At 62.2% G+C, this 21843-nt stretch overlaps 2 protein-coding genes and 1 long non-coding RNA gene across 5 annotated transcripts in view; 2 read left to right on the forward strand and 1 right to left on the reverse strand.

The window, feature by feature from the left end:
- Positions 1-2882: 2882 nt before the first annotated feature.
- On the forward strand, positions 2883-5200 carry CBX8 (chromobox 8). 3 transcript variants are annotated; one of them, XM_079323203.1, is made up of 5 exons: positions 2884-3082; positions 3454-3497; positions 3677-3742; positions 3817-3907; positions 4052-5200. In XM_079323203.1, the coding sequence occupies exons 1-5, from the start codon at positions 3014-3016 to the stop codon at positions 4874-4876; spliced, it is 1095 nt and encodes a 364-aa protein (XP_079179329.1). In that variant the 5' UTR covers positions 2884-3013; the 3' UTR covers positions 4877-5200. The 3 variants fall into 3 exon arrangements, with proteins under 3 accessions (XP_079179331.1, XP_079179329.1, XP_079179330.1); XM_079323204.1 differs by having other exon boundaries at positions 2887-3082; positions 3841-3907; XM_079323205.1 differs by lacking the exons at positions 3454-3497; positions 3677-3742; positions 3817-3907 and having other exon boundaries at positions 2883-3082.
- Positions 5201-11794: 6594 nt separating this feature from the next.
- Positions 11795-15875, reverse strand: CBX2 (chromobox 2). The gene is made up of 5 exons (XM_079323707.1): positions 15755-15875; positions 15632-15675; positions 15068-15133; positions 13483-13552; positions 11795-13270 (listed from the first exon to the last, which is right to left on the reverse strand). Exons 1-5 carry the CDS (start codon positions 15824-15826, stop codon positions 11939-11941), a joined length of 1584 nt encoding a protein of 527 aa, XP_079179833.1. The 5' UTR covers positions 15827-15875; the 3' UTR covers positions 11795-11938.
- The window catches only part of LOC306810769, a 59440-nt gene continuing 53134 nt past the window's right edge, over positions 15538-21843 (forward strand). Inside the window, exons 1-2 of the long non-coding RNA XR_013776548.1 lie at positions 15538-15660; positions 16574-16780. This is a non-coding gene — a long non-coding RNA (uncharacterized lncRNA). The remainder of the gene's footprint in view (positions 15661-16573; positions 16781-21843) is intronic.

The following is a 21843-nucleotide window of genomic DNA, read 5'->3' on the forward strand; positions in this document are numbered from 1 at the left end:
AGCGGGAGCCGAGAGGGGCGCCGGACACTCCGCTTCCCAGCAGCGGTCTGAGCCCCGAGGAGTTCATCGCACGAGTGCGGGCTGGAGGAGCGGACACCCCGCAGCCGAGAGGAGGGTTTGGGGTCGAATGCGCGGAAACGGGATTTGCCACGGCAGCACACGCTCCCGCCGGTCCGGAGCTGTCCCCTTGTCGGCTCCGAGTCCGGGGATCCCAGAACCGGGCCCCGGGCCGGTGTGGGTGACGGGAACCGCAGGGATGAGAGACCCCAGCCCGCCAAGAGCCCGTGGGGCGCCCAGGCAGCTCCTGCCGTTGTCCCTGGGAGCGTGGAAGGCCGCCCGTGCCCCGGCTCAGCTCCTGCTCTCGGTGCCTTGATTGTGCGGGAGGGGTCCCCGCAGTGCTGCCGGCGGCGGGCGCGGGGGTCTCCGGACACTTTCGGCAGCGGTGGGAGCTGCCCGGGGACGGTCCCGCCCGCCGCTGCCTCGTCCCGCCCGGCTGGAGCAGGTCTTTCTCACTTTTCCTTCTGGGCCGAGACCCCCACGAGTGGCTGCAGCCCCGGCCCCGGCTCAGCCACGCGCGGGGGCTTCGGGCGGTTTCCCCGCAACCGCGGTCGCTCCGCGCTGCTTTCCCCGCTCCGTTCTCGTTTGCATCTCGCCTTCTCCCTGCCCCCCCCCCCCCCCCGCCACCTCTACCGGGACTCAGTTCCGACCCCACGCATGTTCCACGTGGGTTCCGGCGGGAGCATGAAGCTATTTCTACGCTGATACCCTCGTGGGAAGCAGCCGGAACCTCAGCTTCTCCCCTCTGCACCCCCACGCGTGGCCGCGGAGCTCCGTGCAGGCGACGGTGAAAAGGCAGCCGCTCAGTCGGGAGCTACGCGGCCCCTCAGGGCTCCCGTGTGGCGTCGGAACCGGGAGGCACGGCCTCGGATGCGCGGTTCCATCAGCCAAGCTGCCGGGGAGACACCAGCTTGCTCGGGGCTGCGGCAGCCCCACGGGCACGGGGATGGGCTCGGCTGCGCCAGCTCCCGTGGTGCCGGGGGGACACGATCATCTTCCGACCCGCAGCCCCGCGCCCCGCGCCGGACGGTGCGGCCGTTGCCGCCGGCTCTGCCCTCTACGAAGCACCTTCCCAGGAACGGGATCCGGTGAGCCCCGTCCACGCCAATTCTCGAGTCTCCTCTCAACCAGCCTTAATTAATAACGATTAATTCGACATTAACGAAAAACTTCCCAGGACGCAGCTCGCCAGGAGCCGAGAGACCGCGAATGTTTCGCTTTCCCCCGTCCAGGCTACGCCACGCAGGACTCGCGTGTCGCGATGGCTCCCGTGGGCGCGGGGCTTCAAGCGCGGTGCGGGAGTACAGGGAAGCCGCGGAGTGGGAATCCTTCGCCACCTCCGGGGAGCGCGGTTTCATTTCGGCCGGGGGGCGGTGGGAGGAAGGATCTGCCCACGGAGAGCCGACACTCGATCCCCGGGTCCCGCGTGGAGCCATGGGGGTCCAGTCATCGTCGCTCTGTGCGAGTTCCCGAAGCCCCACTCGTGTCCGCCGTTGGAGGTCCCTGCCCGGCCGGGTGACGCGGCGGCGGGCGGGATCCCCGGGAAACAACGCTCCTCGGGATGGGAACAACGCCGGAACCCTCCGCTCCCGGAGCCCCCCGGGCGCCTTCCCCAGAGGGGAAAGGGAAGGGTCTCGTAGTCCCAGCCCCAGGCGGACGCGGCCGTGGTCTCACGGAGAGCGCAGCCGGATCCACTCCAGCCGTGGGTTTTCCACGTGTGAACGTGGCGGCCGCCGAGCCTTCGGGCTCCTAGCGGAGGGGAGTCCAAGGTGGGGACAAGAGGGAAAGATCCACGAGAGGCTCCATCTGGTCTCGTCCGTCGTGAACGGGGCCGCAGAAGCCCACTCAGCCCTCACCGCGCTGCTGCGCGTCCCACTCTGGGGCAGCCCCGAGCGGCGGCGCTGCCCACGGACACGGAAAGCGCTTCACTCCACGGGACCGGGATGAAAGGCTGCCCGCTCCTCGCGGAGCTTCCGCCGACGGCGGGAGGGCGGATTGGGTTCCTGCCCACTTGTGAGAACCGGTCGCGTGGGATCCCCCGGAGGCTGTACCGAATTCCCGCGACTCGCGAGTGTCTCGTTTTCCCGTGGCCGCCTCGGGGAGAAGGTGATGTCTCCCGATGCCGTGCCGCGGGGTGAGAGGCACAGCCGGAGTGGGGACCGGTGGGGGCACCGGCTGGCAGCCTCCCCGGTACCGGCTGGCAGCCTCGCCGTGCGCACACGTTCCCGCGGCAGTTTGCTGACAGATAATGCGGGAGATGGACCAAATCCTGCGTGGGGCCGGCCCGCGGGTCCCGGTTCACCTCTCCTCCCCGCTGGGACGGCAACCTGGGGCTGCCGGTACAGCGAAACCGGCGGCCGCCGTGCCCCATTCTGCCGGTCGCGTCCGCGTCGCCGGGAAGGATTCGCGTTCCCGCAGCGGCGGCGGCGGCGAGCGGCACGCGCGACCGCGTCCGTCCGTGGACGACTCCGCGGCACCAGCGGTACCGGGACGTGCGGTTCGTACGGGCGAGCTCCCACCCCCGGCACCGCTCTCTTTGTCCGACCAGCGGTAGGCGGGCCAGGCCGCGGAGCCCCCACTCCGCACCGTGCGGGTGCCTCGGCACCAGCCGGCCCAGCCCCGGGGCCGCAGGACCCCATCCCGCCCCATCCCCGCTCCGCGGGCCCCCTTTGTCCCCCGCGCTCCCGGGGCCGTCCCCCCGAGCGGGGCGTGTCCGCGGAGGGGCGTGTCCCGGTGGGCGTGTCCCGGTGGGCGTGTCCCCAGGCCCCGCCCCGGCCCATCGGGACGCGGCGCACGTCGGTGGGCGGGGCCCGGCGCGGCCAATGCGACGCGGGCGGAATATTCCACCCGGCTCCGGCGCGGCGCGCGCGGGGGGGGCGCGGTGACGTCAGCGGGCGGAGTATTATGGTCTGGGCTGCGCCGGGGCCGCCCCTGCGCTGCGAGCGGCCGCGTAAACATGGAGCTCTCGGCCGTCGGGGAGCGCGTCTTCGCGGCCGAGGCCCTGCTCAAGCGCCGCATCCGCAAAGTAGGTGCCCCCCCGCCGCCTCCCCGCCGCGCCCCCGGCCCCCCGCGCCCCGGCCCCGGCCCGCTGGGGGCGGCTCTGCCTCCCCCCGCCGCGGGGCGGGCTCCGCTCCGCCGCTCCCGCCCTCCGCGCCCCGCGCCTGCGGGGAGGGGGGGGCGGTGTTAGATCCGCGCCCGGGGGGGGTGTGCGTGCCTTAAATCCGCGTTATTTTTCATTGTTGCGTCCCCCCGCTGCCCCCCCGCCCCGCGTTCCGCTCCCCGCTCGGGGCGTCGCGGGGGGACCTTTGTTGCGGGGCGGTTCAGTCGCGGTTCAGTCGCGGTTCAGTCGCGGTTTTCGCTCCACGCATATTTATTTTCCTCGCTTCCCATCCGCAGGGCCGCATGGAATATCTGGTCAAATGGAAGGGCTGGTCGCAGAAGTAAGTGGCCCGTGGGGCGGCGGGGGGCTGCAGCAGGGGCCGGGGGGATGCTGGCTGCACCCCCTGCTCCCCCTTTGTGCCAGAACAAGAACCTTTGTGCCCCGATTTTTTATTTTATTTATCTTGTTCCCTCCTGGCTCCTTACTCTGTTCCCTCTCTCCGTCCCGCCTTCCCCCCAGGTACAGCACTTGGGAACCCGAGGAGAACATCCTGGATGCCCGGCTGCTCGCAGCCTTCGAGGAGAGGTACAAGGCCTTTACTAGCCGTAGCAGTCGCGCTTGTAAATATGTTGCTGTCTTGTAGCTATGCTGAATTGAAGCTCTGGTTCTTTTAACACCTCTAGGGAGCGAGAAATGGAGCTTTACGGGCCCAAAAAGCGAGGCCCCAAGCCCAAAACCTTCCTGCTAAAGGTAAGGAGGCCGGAGCCCGCGCGCGAGGGGACCCTGTGCGGCCCCTCGGAGGATGCTCCCCTCAAAGGTGGCCTCCTGGAAGTCGCAATTACCCAGCCGGATGGCAGGATAATAAAGTCACCGCGTGATTTATCTTCTTTGCAGGCCCAGGCAAAAGCCAAAGCCAAAACCTACGAATTCCGCAGTGACTCTTCCCGGGGGATCCGGGTGCCCTATCCTGGCAGGTCCCCCCAGGAGCTGGGCTCCACGTCCCGGGCTAGGGAAGGACTCAGAAACATAGCCCTGGCCCCCCAGAGCAGCTCCAGCAGCAGCACCCCCAAGGCCGACGGCATCCGGGAGCGGGTGATCCGCGTGGAGGAGAAACCCGGGGACACCCCCAAAAAGAGGGGCCCGAAGCCCAGGAAGGAGCTTTACAAGGACCTTGCGGAGACTCTGGACGCCTCCAAGAGGAAACTGGGGGAGCCGGGGGACAAGGTGGGGGACTACCTGAAGGCCAGGAAGATGGAGGAGGCGGCGGCGGGGGCGGCCAAGTTCGGCTCGGGACACAGCGTGATCCAGCTGGCCCGGCGGCAGGAGCCCGAGCTGCCCGGAGCCCTGCCCGGCCCCACCCGCGCCGAGCCGGGGCCCGAGGCCTTCCCCCCGCGCCTGGCCAAGCACCGGCCGGAGCTGCTGGACCCCAAGGGCCAGGGGGGGCTGGACCCCGGCGGGCCCAAGCTGCTGCACGGCGCCGTGGGGCCGGGGGCCGGGGGCGGCCTGTACCGCGACGGCGGGGGGGGCCCGGCGGGGCGACCCTCCCTCATCGCCAGGATCCCCGTCTCCAGGATCCTGGGGGACCCCGAGGAGGAGTCCTGGAGCCCCTCGCTCAGCAACCTGGAGAAGGTGGTGGTAACTGATGTGACCTCTAACTTTTTGACCGTCACCATCAAGGAGAGCAGCACGGACCAAGGATTCTTTAAGGAGAAGCGATGAGTTTGGTGGAGGTGGTGCTGGGGTTTTCTTCAGTCAGATCCAGACAAAACCTTGGTAGAGCTTGGTGGGCCTCTCTTTTTTTTTTTTTTTTTTTTTTTTAAATGCTCCTTTTTTTTTTTTTCTTTGAATTTTTTTTCCTTTTGTTTTTGGTCCTGGAGAGAATTTAGAAACTGTCCTAAATTCATTAACTCATTCTTTTGTTTTGGTTTTTTTTTTTCACGTCTTACATTTCGTTGGAAAGATTATCTCTAGAGTTATATTTTCTATTAGATGTAAATATGTTATTTAAGAAAAAATGCTTATATATATATCTATATATATATATTTCAACTCTGAGTTGTTTTATTTAAATGGAGACAACAGTGACTGCTCAGTTGCTCCTAGAAAGGACAATAAAACTGAGAACTAACGAGTTCACACATCTGCCACAGGAGCCGGTGTACATAACGGTGTTCATAGCTAAGTATGTGCTGGGTTTTTTTAACTATTATTTTTCATATGATGCTATGGATGGTGCAGGGGCCATGCTGCTCCCTCGCAGGGCCAAGTGCCCGGATTTCTTGATTGTGATTTAAGGTGTTGCTTGTACAATCAAGTGTGCTGTGTCCTGAACTGTTGCCCTTGACAGTTGACGTGAGCACTTGAATTCACAGTGTTGTTGGGGATGGGGTGTTTCCAGTCTAACAAAAAGTCATGTTGCTACAAAGTTGGGGCGGGGAAAAGCAGAAATCCATAAAAAGGCTGAAAGTGTTGGAGTATTAACTTGAATTCCCTTTTCTTGCGGAGGAGAGGAGTTTGTGTGTGCAAGGTTCCTGAGGGGTGATACTGAAATGCACTTTAATAGAGTTGTCGTAGCAGTTGTGGGAGATGGGACTGAGCTGAGTCTATCTGTTTTCATTTTGTCTGGTCGCTTGATTCTGTTCCCCCACCCACCAAAAACAAAAAACCCCAACAAAACCCCCCTCTGTTTACATTCCTGAAATGCCAGAGAGGTTGGGGACGGAGCATCTCACTGCCCATATTTAGTTACTTTATTCTGCTACAGAAAGTGGATTATTATTACTTTTATTCCAAATCACAGTTTGCTCCAGACTGTTGGAAGACTCCTGATAAAGTGTTTTGTAATATCCACATCCCTGACAAGTGCTGGGGTCACCTTTGTGCATTTGGAGACAATAAATATTTCCCTTTCCTTACGCTGGTTAAAGAACAGCCGAGAGGTGAAATATCCCCGTGTGGAGCAGCCCCGCAGCCTCGGGTGGGTTTTGTGCTGGCTTTGCCTGTGGGATTCCTCCCAGGCTGGGAGCTGGAGCTGGGGCTCCTCCCTGCCTGGGGTAGGGAGGCTCTCTGGAGGAGGTGCAGCAGTTTCCCTGCTGGTTGGGGGGCTGGGGGTGCCCCTGCTCTGCTGCTCCCCAGCTCGGGGCTCCTGGCAGGGGAGAGCTGGGCCCGGCTGTGGCTGCAGCTCTTGCCTGAGCTGGAGCAGGTGGCTCCATCCTCACGCCTTGCTCTGGGCATCAGGGCCACGAGAAGCACAAGCCCAGCAGTGCCTGAGGGCTGGGGCTGAGCAGGGCCCCTTGTCCCTGAGCTCTGAAGGTGCAGGGAGCTCGCAGGGGCTGGGCAAGGGGCATCTCTGCTGCAGGGCCCTCTGTCAGCTTCACCTCGCCCTCTTCCCTTCCCCGTCCTTCTTTTGGGACCTGTGAGGTGCCTGGCAGGATGCTGGATTGGCTGTGCAAAAGGAGCCATCGTATCTGACAGTTCCTAGTTTGTTCTTTTTTTTTTTTTTTTTCTTTCCTTTTTTTTCTTTTTGTTTTTTTTTTGTTAAGGTATATTTTGTAAAATTGAGATTTTTTTAACTTGGTTTGTACGAAGAGCTGATGCGTTGTTCCCGCTGCTGACACGGGACGCGGGTGTTGTTGGAGGATGAGGAGGGAGGTTGTCGAGCTGTTTGTGCTCCCGCTGCCGCCAAGGTCGGAGGATCCTTCCCTTTGCAAAGAGCCCGGAGCCGCTCCTGCCCCTGGGGCTCCGCTCCAGCCCCGTGTCCGTGTGTCCGACACACACCTGGAGCAATCCGTACCTGTGGGTGTATCTGTGTGTCTGTACATAGCGACGTGTACCCTGCGTGTGTGTGCGTGCGGGCGTGTGCGTGTGAATTATTTAAACCTAACCCTTGTACAAAAGCGATTTGGCTAAATCTCAGTCTCAGAAGTGAAGCTTAACTACGTGTCTTCTGCCAGCCGTGAATGTCCATATGAGACCTGCTTTTTATGTCAGTTTAAATATATTCTTTGTAAATAGAAACGTGTCTGGCTTCCCTTTGTGGCCCCGGGGCGCCGGGGAGCAGCGTGGGGTGGGTGGCCCCGCCGCCGGTTCCGTCCCGGCGGAGTGCGGGGCCGGGCCGGGGCCCGACGGGGCCGGGGGAGGCGGAGGCTCCCCGGCCGCAGCTGTCGCCGGGCCGGGGGTCCCGTGGTGCCCGGAGGGGGCGGCGGTGGCTCGGTCCGAGGAACCGCTACGAGCCCGCTCCGGTAGCGGGCCGGGTCCCGGCGCTCCGCCCTTCCGACGGGGCGCGGGTCGGGGGCTGCCCGTGCAGCCCGGCCTTTGTGTGCGAGCGGGGCCGGGGGGGCTCCGTGCGATCTTTAAGCCGTGTCCTCATTAACCTCCTTTTTCTGCTCGGGCGGGTGGGGCGCGGACCCCGCGCCGCGGGAGCTGCCAGCGCCGGCAGCAGCGGGAGGAAGGGCGGCACAATGGCGCCTTTCTCCGCCGGCCCGGCGGGGGGGCCCGTTCACACGGGCCGCGGCTCCCGGAGGCGGGGCCGGGGGCGTCGGGCCCGGGGGGCTCCGCTCCGCCCGACGGCGGCACCGACGGCAGCGCCCGCGGCCGCTCTCCGTGCCCTGCGCGGCCGCGCAGCGCCCTCCGCAGGCCAGCCCGGCCCGGGGTCTGTCCCGGTCCGGGGCCAGTCTTGGTGTCGGTCCCGATCCCAATCCCGGTGACTGCCCCTGTCCCGGTGTCTCTCCCGGATCCCGTCCCGGTGACTGTCCCTGTCCCGGTGTCTCTCCCGGATCCTGTCCCGGTGTCTGTCCATGTCCCGGTCTCTCTCCCGGATCCCGTCCCGGTGTCTGTCCCTGTCCCGGTCTCTCTCCCGGATCCCGTCCCGGTGTCTGTCCCTGTCCCGGTGTCTCTCCCGGATCCCGTCCCGGTGTCTGTCCCTGTCCCGGTGTCTCTCCCGGATCCTGTCTCGGTGTCTGTCCCACTCCAGCAGGTGCAGGGACAGCTCCAGCGGCCGCGGAGCCCGGGACCGGGTCCGGTACGGACCCGTGAAGGGAAAGCGCTGGGCTTTCCCCGCTCCGGTTTCCCCGCTCCGGTTCCAGCCCCGCACATCCCCAGCCCGCGGCCCCGCCGCATCCCGGGCCGGGAACGCGGTGCCGCGGCGAGCGGGGCGGCCCCGGGGGGCGGGAGGGGGACCGGAGCTCTCCCGGAGCAGTGACCACACGAGGCTGAAAAGTTTAAAAAAATATTTATTGATATTCTAAAAAAGAAGTGTGGAAAAGTCATACAAAACCCCCCACCCGACGCAACATTTTCCCAGTGTTTCCCTGCAAATAAATTAAAAGCAGCCTAGAGCTGGGGGGGCTACACTAGCGTTAGTGTCCAGGAACACTGGAAAACAGCACAAGGAACGTGAGTGAGGGGCTGGGAGGGACCGGGGAGCTGCGTGGGGAGCTGGTCCTGCTCCCGTAGCACTCATGCTTTCCCAGGGCAGTAACATCCCCGACTTTTGTTCTCAGAAAAAAAAAAGCAAACAAACAGCTGCAGTTTAAAGCAATTATAAGTGTCATACAGGACCGATTTGGCTCTCTCTTTAATTAAAACGTACAAATCAGAGCAGTGACTGGCACAAGTTACAAGAACAATTCTTTGTTTTCACCTATCTCAAATTTCTGCCAGTAAAACCTTTCTCCTGGCTCTGGAGCACTTCAAACGCAGCTCAGAAACTCAACACAAACCAAACCCCTAAACTATCTCCATCCCTCCGTGTACTCCCGGGTTTTTTTTTGGTACAAAATATATATATAAAAATAGAGTCAGTTTCTTGGGATGATGGCTGAATCGGCCACCTCTTCCAGTCCAATGGAAAACAACAAGGATGCTTAACCAGATTATGCCTGGGGAAAATATCCATTCACTATACAAATACTGCAGGACTTTCCACATCGGAAACCCCTTAGAAAATGACAAGTGACAAACCTTTAATTGCCTGTCTGACACCCGGCTGAACATGCCAACCCATAGCAGCAAACTCAAAAAAAAAAAAAAAAAAGAATAAAAAAAGGTAGAACTTGACTCCTAATGGTACATAACCAGGGTCTGCACCAACCAGGGGTCTTCCAACCCCTGTCCAACAAAGATTTCAGTGAATTACACACAGGGTGTGTCTTTGGGAGGCAAACCCCAGTGGGAACCGTGCCCTCAACCCCCCCAGTGCTGCTGGGAGCACCAAGATCCCAGAACACCAAGTGACAAAGGGGTTGGGGAAGAAATGTAGGGTGAGATGGCCAAATAAAAATCCTGGATTATCCTTTTCACCGTCGTTAGACCTTTGGAATTGAACCAGCTGGTGAGCAAAAGGCACAATAGCAAGTGGTGACAGCAGAGCCCTGCGCAGCAGGAGGGGCCAGGCCTGGGCAGGGGGGGGGGGGGGGCAGGGGTGCCTGGTTTTGGGATCCACGTCCCCTTTGCCCAGGCAGGAGCCAAGCCCTGCATGGAGGAACCCGTGGGAGCTGAGACAGTGGCTCTGGAGGGAGCAGCCAGCACCTCACCTGCTGCACAGCTCATCTCCTGCCCTGCCCCTTGGGCTTGGCCCCTCCTGGGAGCATCTTCAGGTGTTTTTTCCCCCTTGGAGAAACCAATCAGATCTTTCTGCTGCAGGCAAGAGCATCCCTGCCAGGCCAGTTCCCCTGTGGGGGCATTGCTCAGCAGGGCTCTGCAGGACAGCTGGAGTCCCACTGGGGACCAGGGGACCTGGCACTGGGGACCAGGACACCTCTGCCCATGGGTGCCACCCCAAGACCCTGCGACCACCCTGCTTTGCATAGGCACAAACCTGTGGTGGGACCGGTGTCACAGACAGGGCTGAGATAAGGACGGTCCCAAAGGCACATTGTTGATCAGTCTGGAGTCACAAAACTGGCAAACATTTGGTGTGTGGGTGAGAGCATCACCCCCATGCTCCCATTCCTTGATTCTCCTCCCAGAGCACTCGTGCCCCAGCACACAGCACAGCACACACTGTGCCTGGGCACTGCTTTCTGCTGGCACAGCCCAACGCTGCCCCAGAGCTTGTTGGGCAAAGCTACAGTGGAAGGTAAATGGCACAGACTGTGACATTTTGGCATCACCTGAGAACGACCCCACTGCAGCCATGACCATGGGGGGCTGAAGTACCCCCAGTTTGGTCCATGCATCCACACTCCAGTGTGTGGCCCTGCCTGGGGCAAAGACAAACGCCAACCCTGGTGCCAGGTCAGTCCCCCAGTGACCCCCAAGCAGTGACCTGCTGGTCAGGTGGAGGGTCTGAAGAACACAGGGGAGTGACAGGGCAGCCACTGGCCGTTCATCAACCCTGAGGCAAGGACTCAGCATCAACAGAATCAAAATGACCTCAAATGCTACTAAACTCTGCCTGAACTGCTGCTAATTTTGGCTTGTAGGAGAAATCTGCAGTAGGGAAAACGCTGCAGTGGAAAAGCCACTACTGGGTGCAATTACAATCCAAAAGGAACACCCAGCAGCTGGCATGGCCAGGGGAAGGTGAACAGCTGCTCAGGTGCTCTGGCTCCTTGGGGAATGGCAGCTTGAGGTATCCACTGGCCTGAGCCCTTCTCCTTCTCCTCTCCTCTCCCACCACTCCAGACCTATGCAGGGGGCCTTGACCAGCCTCTGAGCACTCTGGAGAAAACCATGGATGATCAGCCTGAGTCTAACCCAGGCAGCAGCAGGCATGGGTGTCCTGGCAGTTGCAGCACCAATCTATCTGCTGCTGGAAGGGTTCACAAACATTCCCTGCAAGGCTTCAAAAATATTCCCCAACTCGGTCCCTGTCAGGGCCTGGAACCTGCTGAGCAGGAGGTGGAGATGCTGGTAATGCCAGGATGAGGCAGAGGAGTGGTGTGGGGGCTCCATGGGCTGCCCAGAAATTCAGGTTCCTCTGGAAGGCAAGACACTGCAGAGAAGCTGGTGCATCTTGCTGGCTCTCAAGGCAGGACTTTCCTCCAGCAGAAAGGAGACACCCTCCAAAAAAAGCACCTCTGCCACCTGCTTTGGTAGGGGCATCCAGGACTTCACCTGTCTGAAACTGGGGTTATTTCCCTCCCTCGTGAAAAAAAAAAAAAAATTCCTTAAGAAAAAATGTAAACAATATTTCCCTATCAGCTGGAAACCCCAACAGAAACGTTGTGGGTTTCCCATCATTGGAAATGACCTTGCCCAGGGGGGTGCTGGGCTGAGTGTACCCTGAAAAACCCCCAAATGCAGCTGCCCCCCCACAGCCTCGAGGGCTGGGAGCAGCAGCTGCCTCATTTGGATTGACTTGCAGCTCCCCATGGCTTAAAGACAGATCCACAGGAAGCCCAGGAGAGAATCTCCAGTTCTCTCCCAGGTGTAAGACTGTCCCACAGCAGCTGCACCCCTCCCCGTGGCCAGCGGGCTGCACACCTTGGCATCTGCTGCTCCACAGCACAGAGCCCTGCGTGCAGTGAAGCCTGGTCCAAACTGGCACCCCTGGCAGCACCAGCGCCCCTGAACCCAGAGAATGGCCCCGAGCACCCCCAGGTGGGGCAGGGCTCCAGAGGAGGGAGGATGGAGGAGGCAGGGAGGGAATCCAGGACCCGCGGGCAGCTTGGAGCGGGTTTCATTCACTGTGTTCTTGTCCAGCCTTTCCAGACACGAGTCCCAGCAGCTCTCATGAGGGCTCCACGTTCACTTGAAGAAAAAAAAAAACCTGATGGAAGAGCTGGGCACAGGTGAGGGTGAGGCTGAAGGACCCTCTCCCTCCTCTCCCTCCCGGGCTCAGTATTGCCGCAGGTTGAAGAAGCCGACGCTGGTGGGGGACTCCTTGACCGTCACTGTGATCAGGTTAGCGGTGACATCGGTGACAAAGACGTGCTCAATCAGGCTGCGGGTGGGTTTCCAGTCCTGGCTGGTCTGGATGGAGACAGACATGTTCTGACCCACGGCAGGCAGGGAGGCCGAATCCCGGTCCGAATCCGAGCTGGTGTCCTCGCCCGTGCTCGCCTCGGACAGGGCGGGGGCTTTGCGGCTCTCTGCGGCCGCGTGTCCCTCGGGAGCGCCAGCCGAGCCCCCTTTGGCCGAGTCCCTGTCACCTGCCCGCTGCGGCTGCTTCTTGCTCTTGCCACCGTCCCCCCCCGGGACGGTGCCAGCCCCGGCAGCGCTCAGCCCGGCCCCGGCTGTGCCGCCCTTGGCGCCCTTGGCGGCGCCGGCGCCGGCCGAGCCCTTGGCCAGGGAGCCGCACAGGTGCCGGGGGAGGCTGCTGGCCCCGCTGGGCCCGTTTCTGACACTCTGCAGGTTCAGAGCCTGCAGGTTCAGCTCCTGGCTGGAGGCTGGCTGGAGGCCGGCCCCAGACGAGCTCGGTGGCGCCTTGCTGCCGTTGGGCAGCATTTGGCCTCCGGCAGCAAACCCTGATTTCTGGTCCCCTCCGGCGCTGCTGCCGGACGCCTTTGCTGTTTTGGGTCCCTGAACGTTCAGCCCCAGCTCCCCAGAGCCCTTCTGGCTCCTCATTTTCAAGTCCAGCCCTAAGCTGCCCTTGCTGGCTGCCTGTGCCTTCATCGCCAGCCTGCCCAGGGCTGAGCTCTCGGCTGCGCTGTGGCTTTGGGACATCCTGTTCATGTAGTGCACGATGGAGCTCTGCCAGCTGATGGCCTGGCTGGGGCTGCCCGAGCCGCTCTTCACCATGTTGGGCAGGTTTTCCACTGATGACCCCCCTGAGCTGAGCCCAGCCAAGGCGCCCGGCGGCTCCTTCAGCATGGCCACGCCCGAGCCCTGCGCGCTGTGCTGGGGCTGCAGCTTCCCCACCAGCTTGGCGCTGCCCCCCACCTCCTTCCGGGACGTTTTCAGCACCTTTGTCAGGCTCACGGTCCTTCGAGCCGCCTTCTGCTCTGGGGGAAGAGGTTTCCGGCCACGCTTCTTCCTGGCAGCGTCCTTCGTGTCGGGCTTGGCCACCAGGATCTGGGCTTTCTTCTGTGGCACCGGGTGCGTCTCTCTGCTGCGGGGACCCCTCTTGGCTTCCAGATCACTCTCATCCTCTTCCTCGGAGGAGGACGAAGAGGAGGATGTGGAGGAAGAGGAGCTGCTTGACTTTGTCTTTGCAGGCATCTCTGGTTCCTGCAAAGCAGCAGAGACAGGGAGAGTTAGCAGCAACGACCAAGGATGGTTGTGGGCATTACCAACCCTCAGACACGCACAGGGTCTCTCCCTGTCTAGCTGACCTCCAGGGATCCATCAGCTGATGGGATGAGCTGTGTGCTCCAGCCCACCCCCAGCCCAGGGTCCCCCCAGACCTGTCAGCCCTGGGCTCCCACCCTGCCAGCACTCACCACGTTTTTCCTGGGCCTGCCCCGGGGCCGCTTGCCCCTCTTCCGATTCTGCGCTTCCTTTTCGTCCTCCCTGGAGAGAACAAGGATTGAGGACAACGTTTACAGGGAACAAAAACACGTCTGGGGGAACTGAGGCAGCCAGGAAGTGACCAGAGAGCATCCCTGCCTGCATCAGCAACATCCCTGCAGCTCCCAGCAGTCAGTGATGGACCACGTGCTGTTCCCCATCCTAAACCTGTGCCTTTGCCAATTCTTGGTGAAATCTGCTGTTTTCTGGCACAAGTGGGTCAGGCAAAGGAAAGGATCTGCCCCCAGCCCTGCTAAACCTTGCTTTGGTTATGCCCCTGCTGTGCTGAGCTTCCATGCTGAGAGCTGGAAAAGCAAATGCATTTCCTGGAACCTCGGTGAGTTCCCTGCTTTGCTGGACTCTCCTGCACCTCCTGGTCTGGCCATGGTGGCCCAGGCTGGAGTACAGGGACATTTCAGGTCACTGTACTCACTTCCTAGTTCTGTTTAAATGGGATGGTGTTCAGATGTAACACATCCAGCTGATTAAATACCATCCTGTCTGCACTCAACACCAGATTCTACTCTTGAAAAAAATGGATCCAGAAACCAGTTATAATTGAATCATATAATAAAATTTAACGATTTTTATTATTGCAAAGTCAAAATACTTGACAGCAGTATGTCTGCCGTAGCCAGCTGGCTGCCCCTCTGCTCCCTGAGTGGTTCCTGGGGTGCAAGGGCTGTGGAATGATTGCTGTTCTCAGCCTGGCTGTGGGCAGGAGCCATGGACCTGACAGAGGACAGACACCATTTTGTTCTCCATCCAGGTTGTTCAGCCTGGAGAAGGCTCTAGGGAGACTTCAGAGCACCTCCCAGTACTTAAAGAGGCTCCAAGAGAGCTGGAGAGGGATTTTGGCCAAGGGCCTGGAGTGACAGGACACAGGGAACAGCTTCCAACAGACTGAGGGCAAGGTTAGATGGGGTATTAAGAAGAAATTGCTCCCGTGAGGGTGGTGAGGCCCTGGCACAGGATGCCCAAAGAAGCTGTGGCTGCCCCACCCCTGTAATGTCTCAGGCCAGGTTGGACAGCACTTGGAGCAACCTGGGTCAGTGGAAGTGATGGGGTGGATTGGGAAGAGCTTTAAGAATCCCCCTAATCCAAACCATCCTCTACGATTTTCTCCCAGATATCATTTCTCTCACCCTCCCAGAGCTTCAAGCCCACAAGTTAGCTTTAATCCCTCACAAACCCAGGCACCATCTCCCCCCAGGGGTCTGCAGCTGCCCCCAGGCACAGCCAAGGTCCCTGAGCCCCGATGGTGACCGGGAGCCCCAGGTCAGTGCCGGCTCTGCCGCGTTCCCCTGGTGCAGCCAGAAACCCTGGCTGTTTGTCCGGCCGGGGCAGAGCAGCTCCAGGTGGACCCGGGCCGTGACTCCGGGGACAAACAAAAGGGTCTGGCCACAAAGGACCCTGCCAACTGCAGGCTGTTGTTTCCAACAACTTCCACTACACGCGCAGCCAATTAGAAGTTAATTGACTTTACAGTTTGCTCAGAAATATTTAGAGTTTGCTCACTTCTTTTGGAAAGCCAGGAGCAGCCGGGGGTCCAGGATGTTCTCCTCAGGCTCCCAGCTGTTGTGCCTGCAAGAGAGGACGCGGAGCGGGTGAGAGCAGGGACCGGCCCCCCCCGGGCTCCGGCACCGCCGGGGCTTCACCCGGGGACACCGGGGACAGCGGGGCTGGCACGGAGCGGGACAAGCCCGCACCGGGGGCCGGCACAGCCGGGGGGCGGGCAGGGGAGAGGGGCCGGGGGAGGGAGATGGGGAAGGGGGCGGCCACGGCGCCGCGGGGCGAGGCGAGCCCCGCGCATCCCGGGGGAGCTCCGGTTACAGCAGAGCGGGCGAGGGGCGCGGGACCGGCACAGCCGGGGGGGTCGGACCGAGCCGGGGGGGGGGGCGCGGAGCCCCACGCGGTAACGGGGAGGGCCCGGCCGCGCTTATTTGTAAACAAAAGGAGCGGCACGACCCAAACAAAAGCGGCCGGTCGGCGGTACCCGCGCCCCGCTCCGCTCCGCATGGTTCCGCCATCCGCGCAGCCCCGCTCCGCGCCCCGCTCCGCGCCCCGCACCGCCCCGCTCACTTGGAGGACCAGCCTCGCCACTTGACCAGGTACTCGAGCTTGCCCTGCGGAGAGAGACGGGAGAGGCGCGTTAGCGGGCGCGGGGCGCGGGGGAGCGGGGGGTGCGGGGCCGGCGGCTCCCACCTTGCGGAGCCGCTTGCTGAGGATGCACTCGGCGGCGAAGACCTGCTCTCCCACGCTGCTCAGCTCCTCCATGGCCCCGCGCACACCCCCGCGCACTCACACACAAGGGGAGCCCCCGGGCGCGCCCCCGACGGCGGCCGCGCGCGCTCCGACCCCCCCAGATCCACGCGCGCCCCCCGGCACAATACGGCGGAGGGGTGTGTGTGTGTGGGGAGGGGGGTCCCCAAATTCCCCGCCGGCCAATGGGGAGCAGGGGGCGGGGCGATCCGGCGTGGGGGGTGGGGGGAGGCATTGTCTGTGTGCGACCCCTCCTCTTCCTCCCGCGCGGGGGCGGCCGCTGCCCGGCCGGAGCGGGGACAATGGGGTGGCCCGGCCCGGGGCTTTGTTTCCCCTGGTGTTGCAGGGGGCTTCCCTGGCCGGCCTCGCGGGGGATCCCCCCGCTCCGACCCCACCAGGGGTTCCTGCTGTTCGGACCCGGGCTCCGAGTCCCCCGCCCGGGGTCCCTCCTGAGGACAAAGCGCCCTGGGGCTGGGGCAGCCAGCGCCTGTCCCCGCCGGGCCGGAACAGCCGGCAGCAGCAGCGGCACGTTTCAGTTCTAAAACAGTTGATGATCCCAGAATAAAGGATTCCCCGGGGGGGTGGTGACCCTCAGGCGGTGCCGGCTCGCGGCTCGGTACCGCCCGGCCCCCCGGTCCCTCCCGAGCGCTGCCGGGGGTGCGGCGGCACCGCGCGCACCGAGGCGTGCGGGGCTGCGCGAGGAGCTGCTGCACGGCGGTTGTGCGCTGTGGGCGTGGAAGGATGAAATATGGTGCTTTACAGGCATGGAAGAAGATGAGTCAGCACCTCAGGGAGTTCTGCTCCGCGGGCCCGGAGCCTGCCCTTAGCCGTGCGGGAGCCGCAGGGATATGAATTGCCGTCGCCCCGGCGCCTGGGTGGCCGCGGCGCGCAGGGACTGAGCGGGAGCCGGACGGGCCATGGGGTGTCCTGCGTGGGGCCTGGCCCGCACCCCGGGCACTGCCGTCTCCGGTAAGCGATGCCGGGTTTAGCCGTGCCGGGTTTACAAAAGCATTTGGAGCCGCGGCGGGTGCGTTGGGCTGTCCCCGCTGCGGGGGGAATGTCACCACGGGGACCCTCTGAGAGGGAATGAGGACCTTCGTCAGGGAGCGGGGCTGAGCCGGGCGTGCGGGATGGGGACGTGCCGGGGGTGCTGGGTCGATGGCAGGGGCTTGTCTTGGGTCGGGCTCTGTCACCTTTCATTGTTTTCATCGTCAATTACCGTTCACTGATGAGAAGAGCTGTAGGAGCATTTTTTTTAGCCGAAGGTGACACAGAATTGTAACACAGCGCCGCACTTTTTGTTGGAGTTCATTTACCTTCTGCCAGCTCGGCTCTTTGTGTGCGACACCTCTTAGATTTTAGCAGCAGCCCTGTGTGAGCTCCCATCGCCGTGTGCCTGAGCCGTGCACGGACATGCCGGCACCGCGGCCGTGTGGGTGCAGCCGAGGGATGGGGATGAGCCGGTGGGGCTCTCCTGGCTGCAGGATCGGGCTCGGAGAGATGAACGAGCCCTGATTTGGGTGATGCTGGGTGAGCTCCCCTGCCAGCCGCCCCTCAGTGCTGCTGTTCCTGAGCTCCCCACGGGGATGCAGGGCTAGGCAGGAAGGGAAGGCTGTGTGAGAGGAGAGGCTCCATCCGCTGTCTGCTGAGCTGGCGAGGGGCTGGGGGTCAGAAGTGGGAGCAGCCTTTGCCATTTCTGTTTCTTTAGGAATCACAGCCTTTGTGAGGCTGTGCCATCAGCATTGTCCCTGTGCCTTGTGGGGACTGATCCCTAATGCTGCTCAGCCCCCATGCCACATGTCCTGCTCCTGCTGACGGTGAAAGGACTGTGCTGCTCCCTGGGCTAGAAATCTCCTTTATCCTCCCAGGGTTTTACTGAAAACTCATCCTGAGCAGTGCCTGGGCTGCTGTGGGCTCCATGTTTTTTACCCCTGGCAGAGTGGGGTATCTCCAGGGCTTCTGGGGTGTCCTGTTCAGCCAGAGGAGACCATCCCATCCCTGGAGCTTCCCTGGCATTGCTGGATGGAGCTGCTGCAGGGGCTGCTCCAGCTGGGACTGCTGCCTGGGGCAGGATGAGATGCCCTCCTGCTTCTGCCAAACCTGAGGCTCCACCTGTGAGTGTGATTTTGATGAATTCAGTGTTTCCCATCCCTGACAGGGACTTCACCTTTCTGGAGAAACTCAGGAACACTTCATGAATAACTTGGCCCCACACTCCCACCAAGCAAAGTCACAGCGGGGCCAATAAATTCACCAATCACCGTGAAAACTGTCGTCATCTTAAAAATGAGAGCCAGACCCCCGAACTAATCTGATGGAACATGAATTTGTAGCTTTCCCCAAGTACGCCAGGCATCCCAGGAATGCCATGCCTTCTGTGTTATGTCTGTAGCACGGGCTGTCAGGATGAACTGGGGGTTTGGTGTTGGAGGAAGGGATGGGGAACTGAGTCCCCTTTGCCTGTTGAGGGGAAAAGGGCAGTGCTGCTGCTCCCTGCACTGGAAATCTGTGTTCTGTACCCAGTGGTTTACTGGGAATGAGTTCTGCTGTGGGCTCTGTGCTTTCTGCCCATCCTGGCAGCTGAGTGAGGCCATGGCCACGATTCGGGGGCTTGCAGAGGAAGGAGCCCTGGCCTGGGATGTGCAGGGTGGGGGTCAAGGTTCAGGGTGGGGATCAGGGCCGTGGGTGTTCCCACAGGGCCCTGGGCCCTGTTTTGGTGCTGGCCCCCCCAAAGCAGGGGCATTGCAGGGGTGCCCGGTCCCTGCAGTGGTGCTGGAGGTCCCTGGCTGCAGAGGACGAGGCTGGGCCAGCCCAGGCTGCAGCCGGGCCATGGTGGCCATGTTTGTTGTGGGCAAATGGTGGCTGTTTTCCCAAGGCACCAGCCAATCAAAGCGCGGAGATCTGCATCTCATTTGGGTACGGCAGCCGCGTTCGGAGCTGGGCAGCATCCAGGGTGGGACCACGGGGCCCTGTGACCCTGGGCGGGAGTCAGAGGGGCACGTGCCAGCCCCAGACCTGGCATTTTGGGAGGCAGTGGCGTCCCCACACGCCGTGTGCCATAAATAAATACGTGTCCTTGGATGTTTGTTGTTATGTTCCCATCCCGGAGTGGTCGGGACCCCTGGGCAGCGAGCAGCTTCCCAGTGCAGCAAAAAGAAAAGGAAGCAAATGGTGTGGAAATGCATGGCAAATTGGGATGCAATACACAGCGGGGCTCTCCCTGCTGCGTGACCCCCAGCCCGGGCAGGGGGGCGGTGGGGAATGAATTACGGGGGGATGGGAGGGCGGGAGGAGGCGCGGGGATCGGGCAGCGACTGTGTCCGGGCAGGGCCAGGCTGAGCTTTGTCATCGAGAAACGTTTGGTGACAATGTCCCACACTGCCAATGCACAAGGTGTGAGGAGCTGGGAGAAGGGCCGGGAAAGGCTCAAAGAACGTGCAAAATTGGGCAGTTTTGGGTTTGGCTTGGAAGAGGCCGGGCTGGAGTGGCTCGTGGGCTGGGAGCAGGGAGTTGAGGTTCTGTGTGTGGGGGGGGGGTTCAGTCTCACCCCCTCGGCGGGGAGGATCCCTCTCACCCGCCTGGCCTGCACATCGCAGCACGCGTCAGCCCGGGCACGTAGTCAGGGCAGGAGGGGATTTTGGGGTGTGGGCTGGCTCTCCAGGGCATCCCTTGGAGCATCCCTGCGCCTTGTGCGGGGCTGGGGAGCGCCCCGGGCCCGGCGGCAGCCGCGGGAGGCTCCCGGCTTTGTCCCTCAGCACCGAGGAGCTGATCCCTCCCGGGGGAGCCACCGGGGCACGGACTGGCCCCGGGGCAGCGGCCGGCCAGGGGCGGGTGGCTGCGGGGGCCGCGGGTTTGGGGAGATGCTCCGGGCCGGGGTTTTACGGCGAGCCGCTTCCCCCGCCCGTGCCGGAGCTCGGGGGCGCTGAGCGCGGCTCGGGGGCCCTCGGCCGCTGACTGCCGGTACTGCACCGGGACAGCGGGACGGGCACCGGGACAGACAGCGGGACACCGGTACTGCACCGGGACAGCGGGACGGACACCGGGACAGACAGCGGGACACCGGGACAGCGGGACAGACACCGGGACAGACAGCGGGACACCGGTACTGCACCGGGACAGCGGGACGGACAGCGGGACACCGGGACAGCGGGACACCGGGACAGCGGGACAGACACCGGGACAGACAGCGGGACACCGGGACTGCACCGGGTCAGCGGGACGAACACCGGGACAGACAGCGGGACACCGGGACAGCGGGATGGACACCGGGACAGACAGCGGGACACTGGTACTGCACCGGGACAGCGGGACGGACACCGGGACAGACGGCGGGACACCGGTACTGCACCGGGACAGCGGGACGGACACCGGGACAGACGGCGGGACACCGGGACTGCACCGGGACAGCGGGACGGACACCGGGACAGACAGCGGGACACCGGGACAGACACCGGGACAGCGGGACACCAGGACAGCGGGACGGACACCGGGACAGACAGCGGGACACCGGGACTGCACCGGGACAGCGGGACGGACAGCGGGACAGACAGCGGGACACCGGGACAGTGGGACGGACACCGGGACAAACAGTGGGACACCGGGACAGACAGCGGGACACTGGGACTGCAGCAGGACAGCGGGACGGACAGCGGGACAGACACTGAAATGCCGGGACAGACACTGGGACAGACACCGGAAGACCGGGACGTTGGCAGGGCAGGAGATGGGTACGGGGCTCGGAGGAACAGGAGCAGATCCCGCGGCTCCCGCGTGCTCAGGGCTCGGAGGATGATCCCTGCTGGGAACGGATCGAGTCCCGTGTCCAGCGCACGTTTGGCTGCCCCGTGTGCAAACAGCCACACCGAGCTGTGCCTGAAGGGCAGTGGAAACCCTCCTGCAGGGATATGGAAGGGTTCAACCTTTCTCCAGGACTTCCTCACCATGGATTTTTCTGGCTGAGCTCCGTCTCACCCAAATGCTGCTGGTGGAGTGAGGAACTCAATTTCTGCTCCCAGCCAAGGAAAAATCAGCTCTTAGATGAGGATTTGTGTCAGGAGGTTGGTCACCACAAACCCCATGTTCCCTGTGTGGATCTGGGAACCAGACTGGAACCAACCCTATGAGCACTGTGCCTTCTGAGTACTTAAAGGCTTATTAAAAAGAGGAAGATTGATATTTTAAATGGCCAGAGAGTGATAGGACAGGGAAGTGGTTTTAAACTTCAGAGAGGAGAGATTTAGGTAAAATGTTATGAGGGAAATTTTTCCTGGTGAGGGTGGGTAGGCCCTGGCACAGGGTGCCCTGAGTTGCTGTGGCTGCCCCATCCCTGGCAGTGCCCAAGGCCGGGTTGGACATGGCTTGGAGCACCCTGGGCAGTGGGAGGTGTCCCTGCCCATGGCAGGGGTGGCTCTGGATGGGCTGTGAGGTTCCAACCTAAGCCATTCCATGGGTTTGTGATCCTGCTCTGTGCCTGCTGGGCAGCCTGGGCATGAGGACAGTCAGAGCTGGTACCAGAGGGTTCTGAGCTCTGCTGGGATCTCCAGGAACCAGCTGAGCTGCCTGCCCAGTGTGCAGGGCTGTGCTGACCTGCACGGGTGGCCCCAAGGTCACCAGCAGGAGAACGGGGAAGGTTTCTGTGCTCTCTTATCATTAACACCAATTTCAGTGGTGTGCACGGCGCTGGCCACACTCCCCTTTCCGAGCCTCCCTGCAGCCGCCGCCGCCCTGACCCCCACCCCAGCACAGTTTCAAGCCAAACATTTTCTTCCTGTTTTTCTGAGGGTGCGGCTCTTGTTTCATCTCGTCGGGTGAAGCCGATGCAGTGAGCGAGTCTCTATGGCAACAGATGTTTATCGAGCCCCTGAGATGAGGCACAGGGTTGGGGAAAGGCACCACAGCATCTGGGAGGGGTCTGGGGGTGCTGGAATGCCACGCTGCAGGGGCTGGGAGGGGGGCTGCTGGACGGGAGGTGTCTTGCTCCCTGTCCCCTAAGCCCCAGCCTGGCTGAAGGACCCTGGGCTGCTTCCTGCAGC

The sequence above is a fragment of the Erithacus rubecula genome, assembly GCF_903797595.1.
Source record: "Erithacus rubecula genome assembly, chromosome: 20".
Taxonomy (NCBI): Eukaryota; Metazoa; Chordata; class Aves; order Passeriformes; family Muscicapidae; genus Erithacus; species Erithacus rubecula.

Bases quoted from the DNA above. Each gene is read 5' to 3' on its own strand.
- CBX8 (XM_079323203.1), top strand. From the start codon at position 3,014: ATGGAGCTCTCGGCCGTCGGGGAGCGCGTCTTCGCGGCCGAGGCCCTG. The intron at 3,498-3,676 runs GTAAGTGGCCCG...CCTTCCCCCCAG, and splicing joins TGGAAGGGCTGGTCGCAGAA to GTACAGCACTTGGGAACCCG. The intron at 3,743-3,816 runs GTACAAGGCCTT...GCTGAATTGAAG, and splicing joins CTCGCAGCCTTCGAGGAGAG to CTCTGGTTCTTTTAACACCT.
- CBX2 (XM_079323707.1), bottom strand. From the start codon at position 15,826: ATGGAGGAGCTGAGCAGCGTGGGAGAGCAGGTCTTCGCCGCCGAGTGC. The intron at 15,134-15,631 runs GTGAGCGGGGCG...CCTCTCTTGCAG, and splicing joins TGGCGAGGCTGGTCCTCCAA to GCACAACAGCTGGGAGCCTG. The intron at 13,271-13,482 runs GTGAGTGCTGGC...GCTGCTTTGCAG, and splicing joins GCAGGCCCAGGAAAAACGTG to GAACCAGAGATGCCTGCAAA.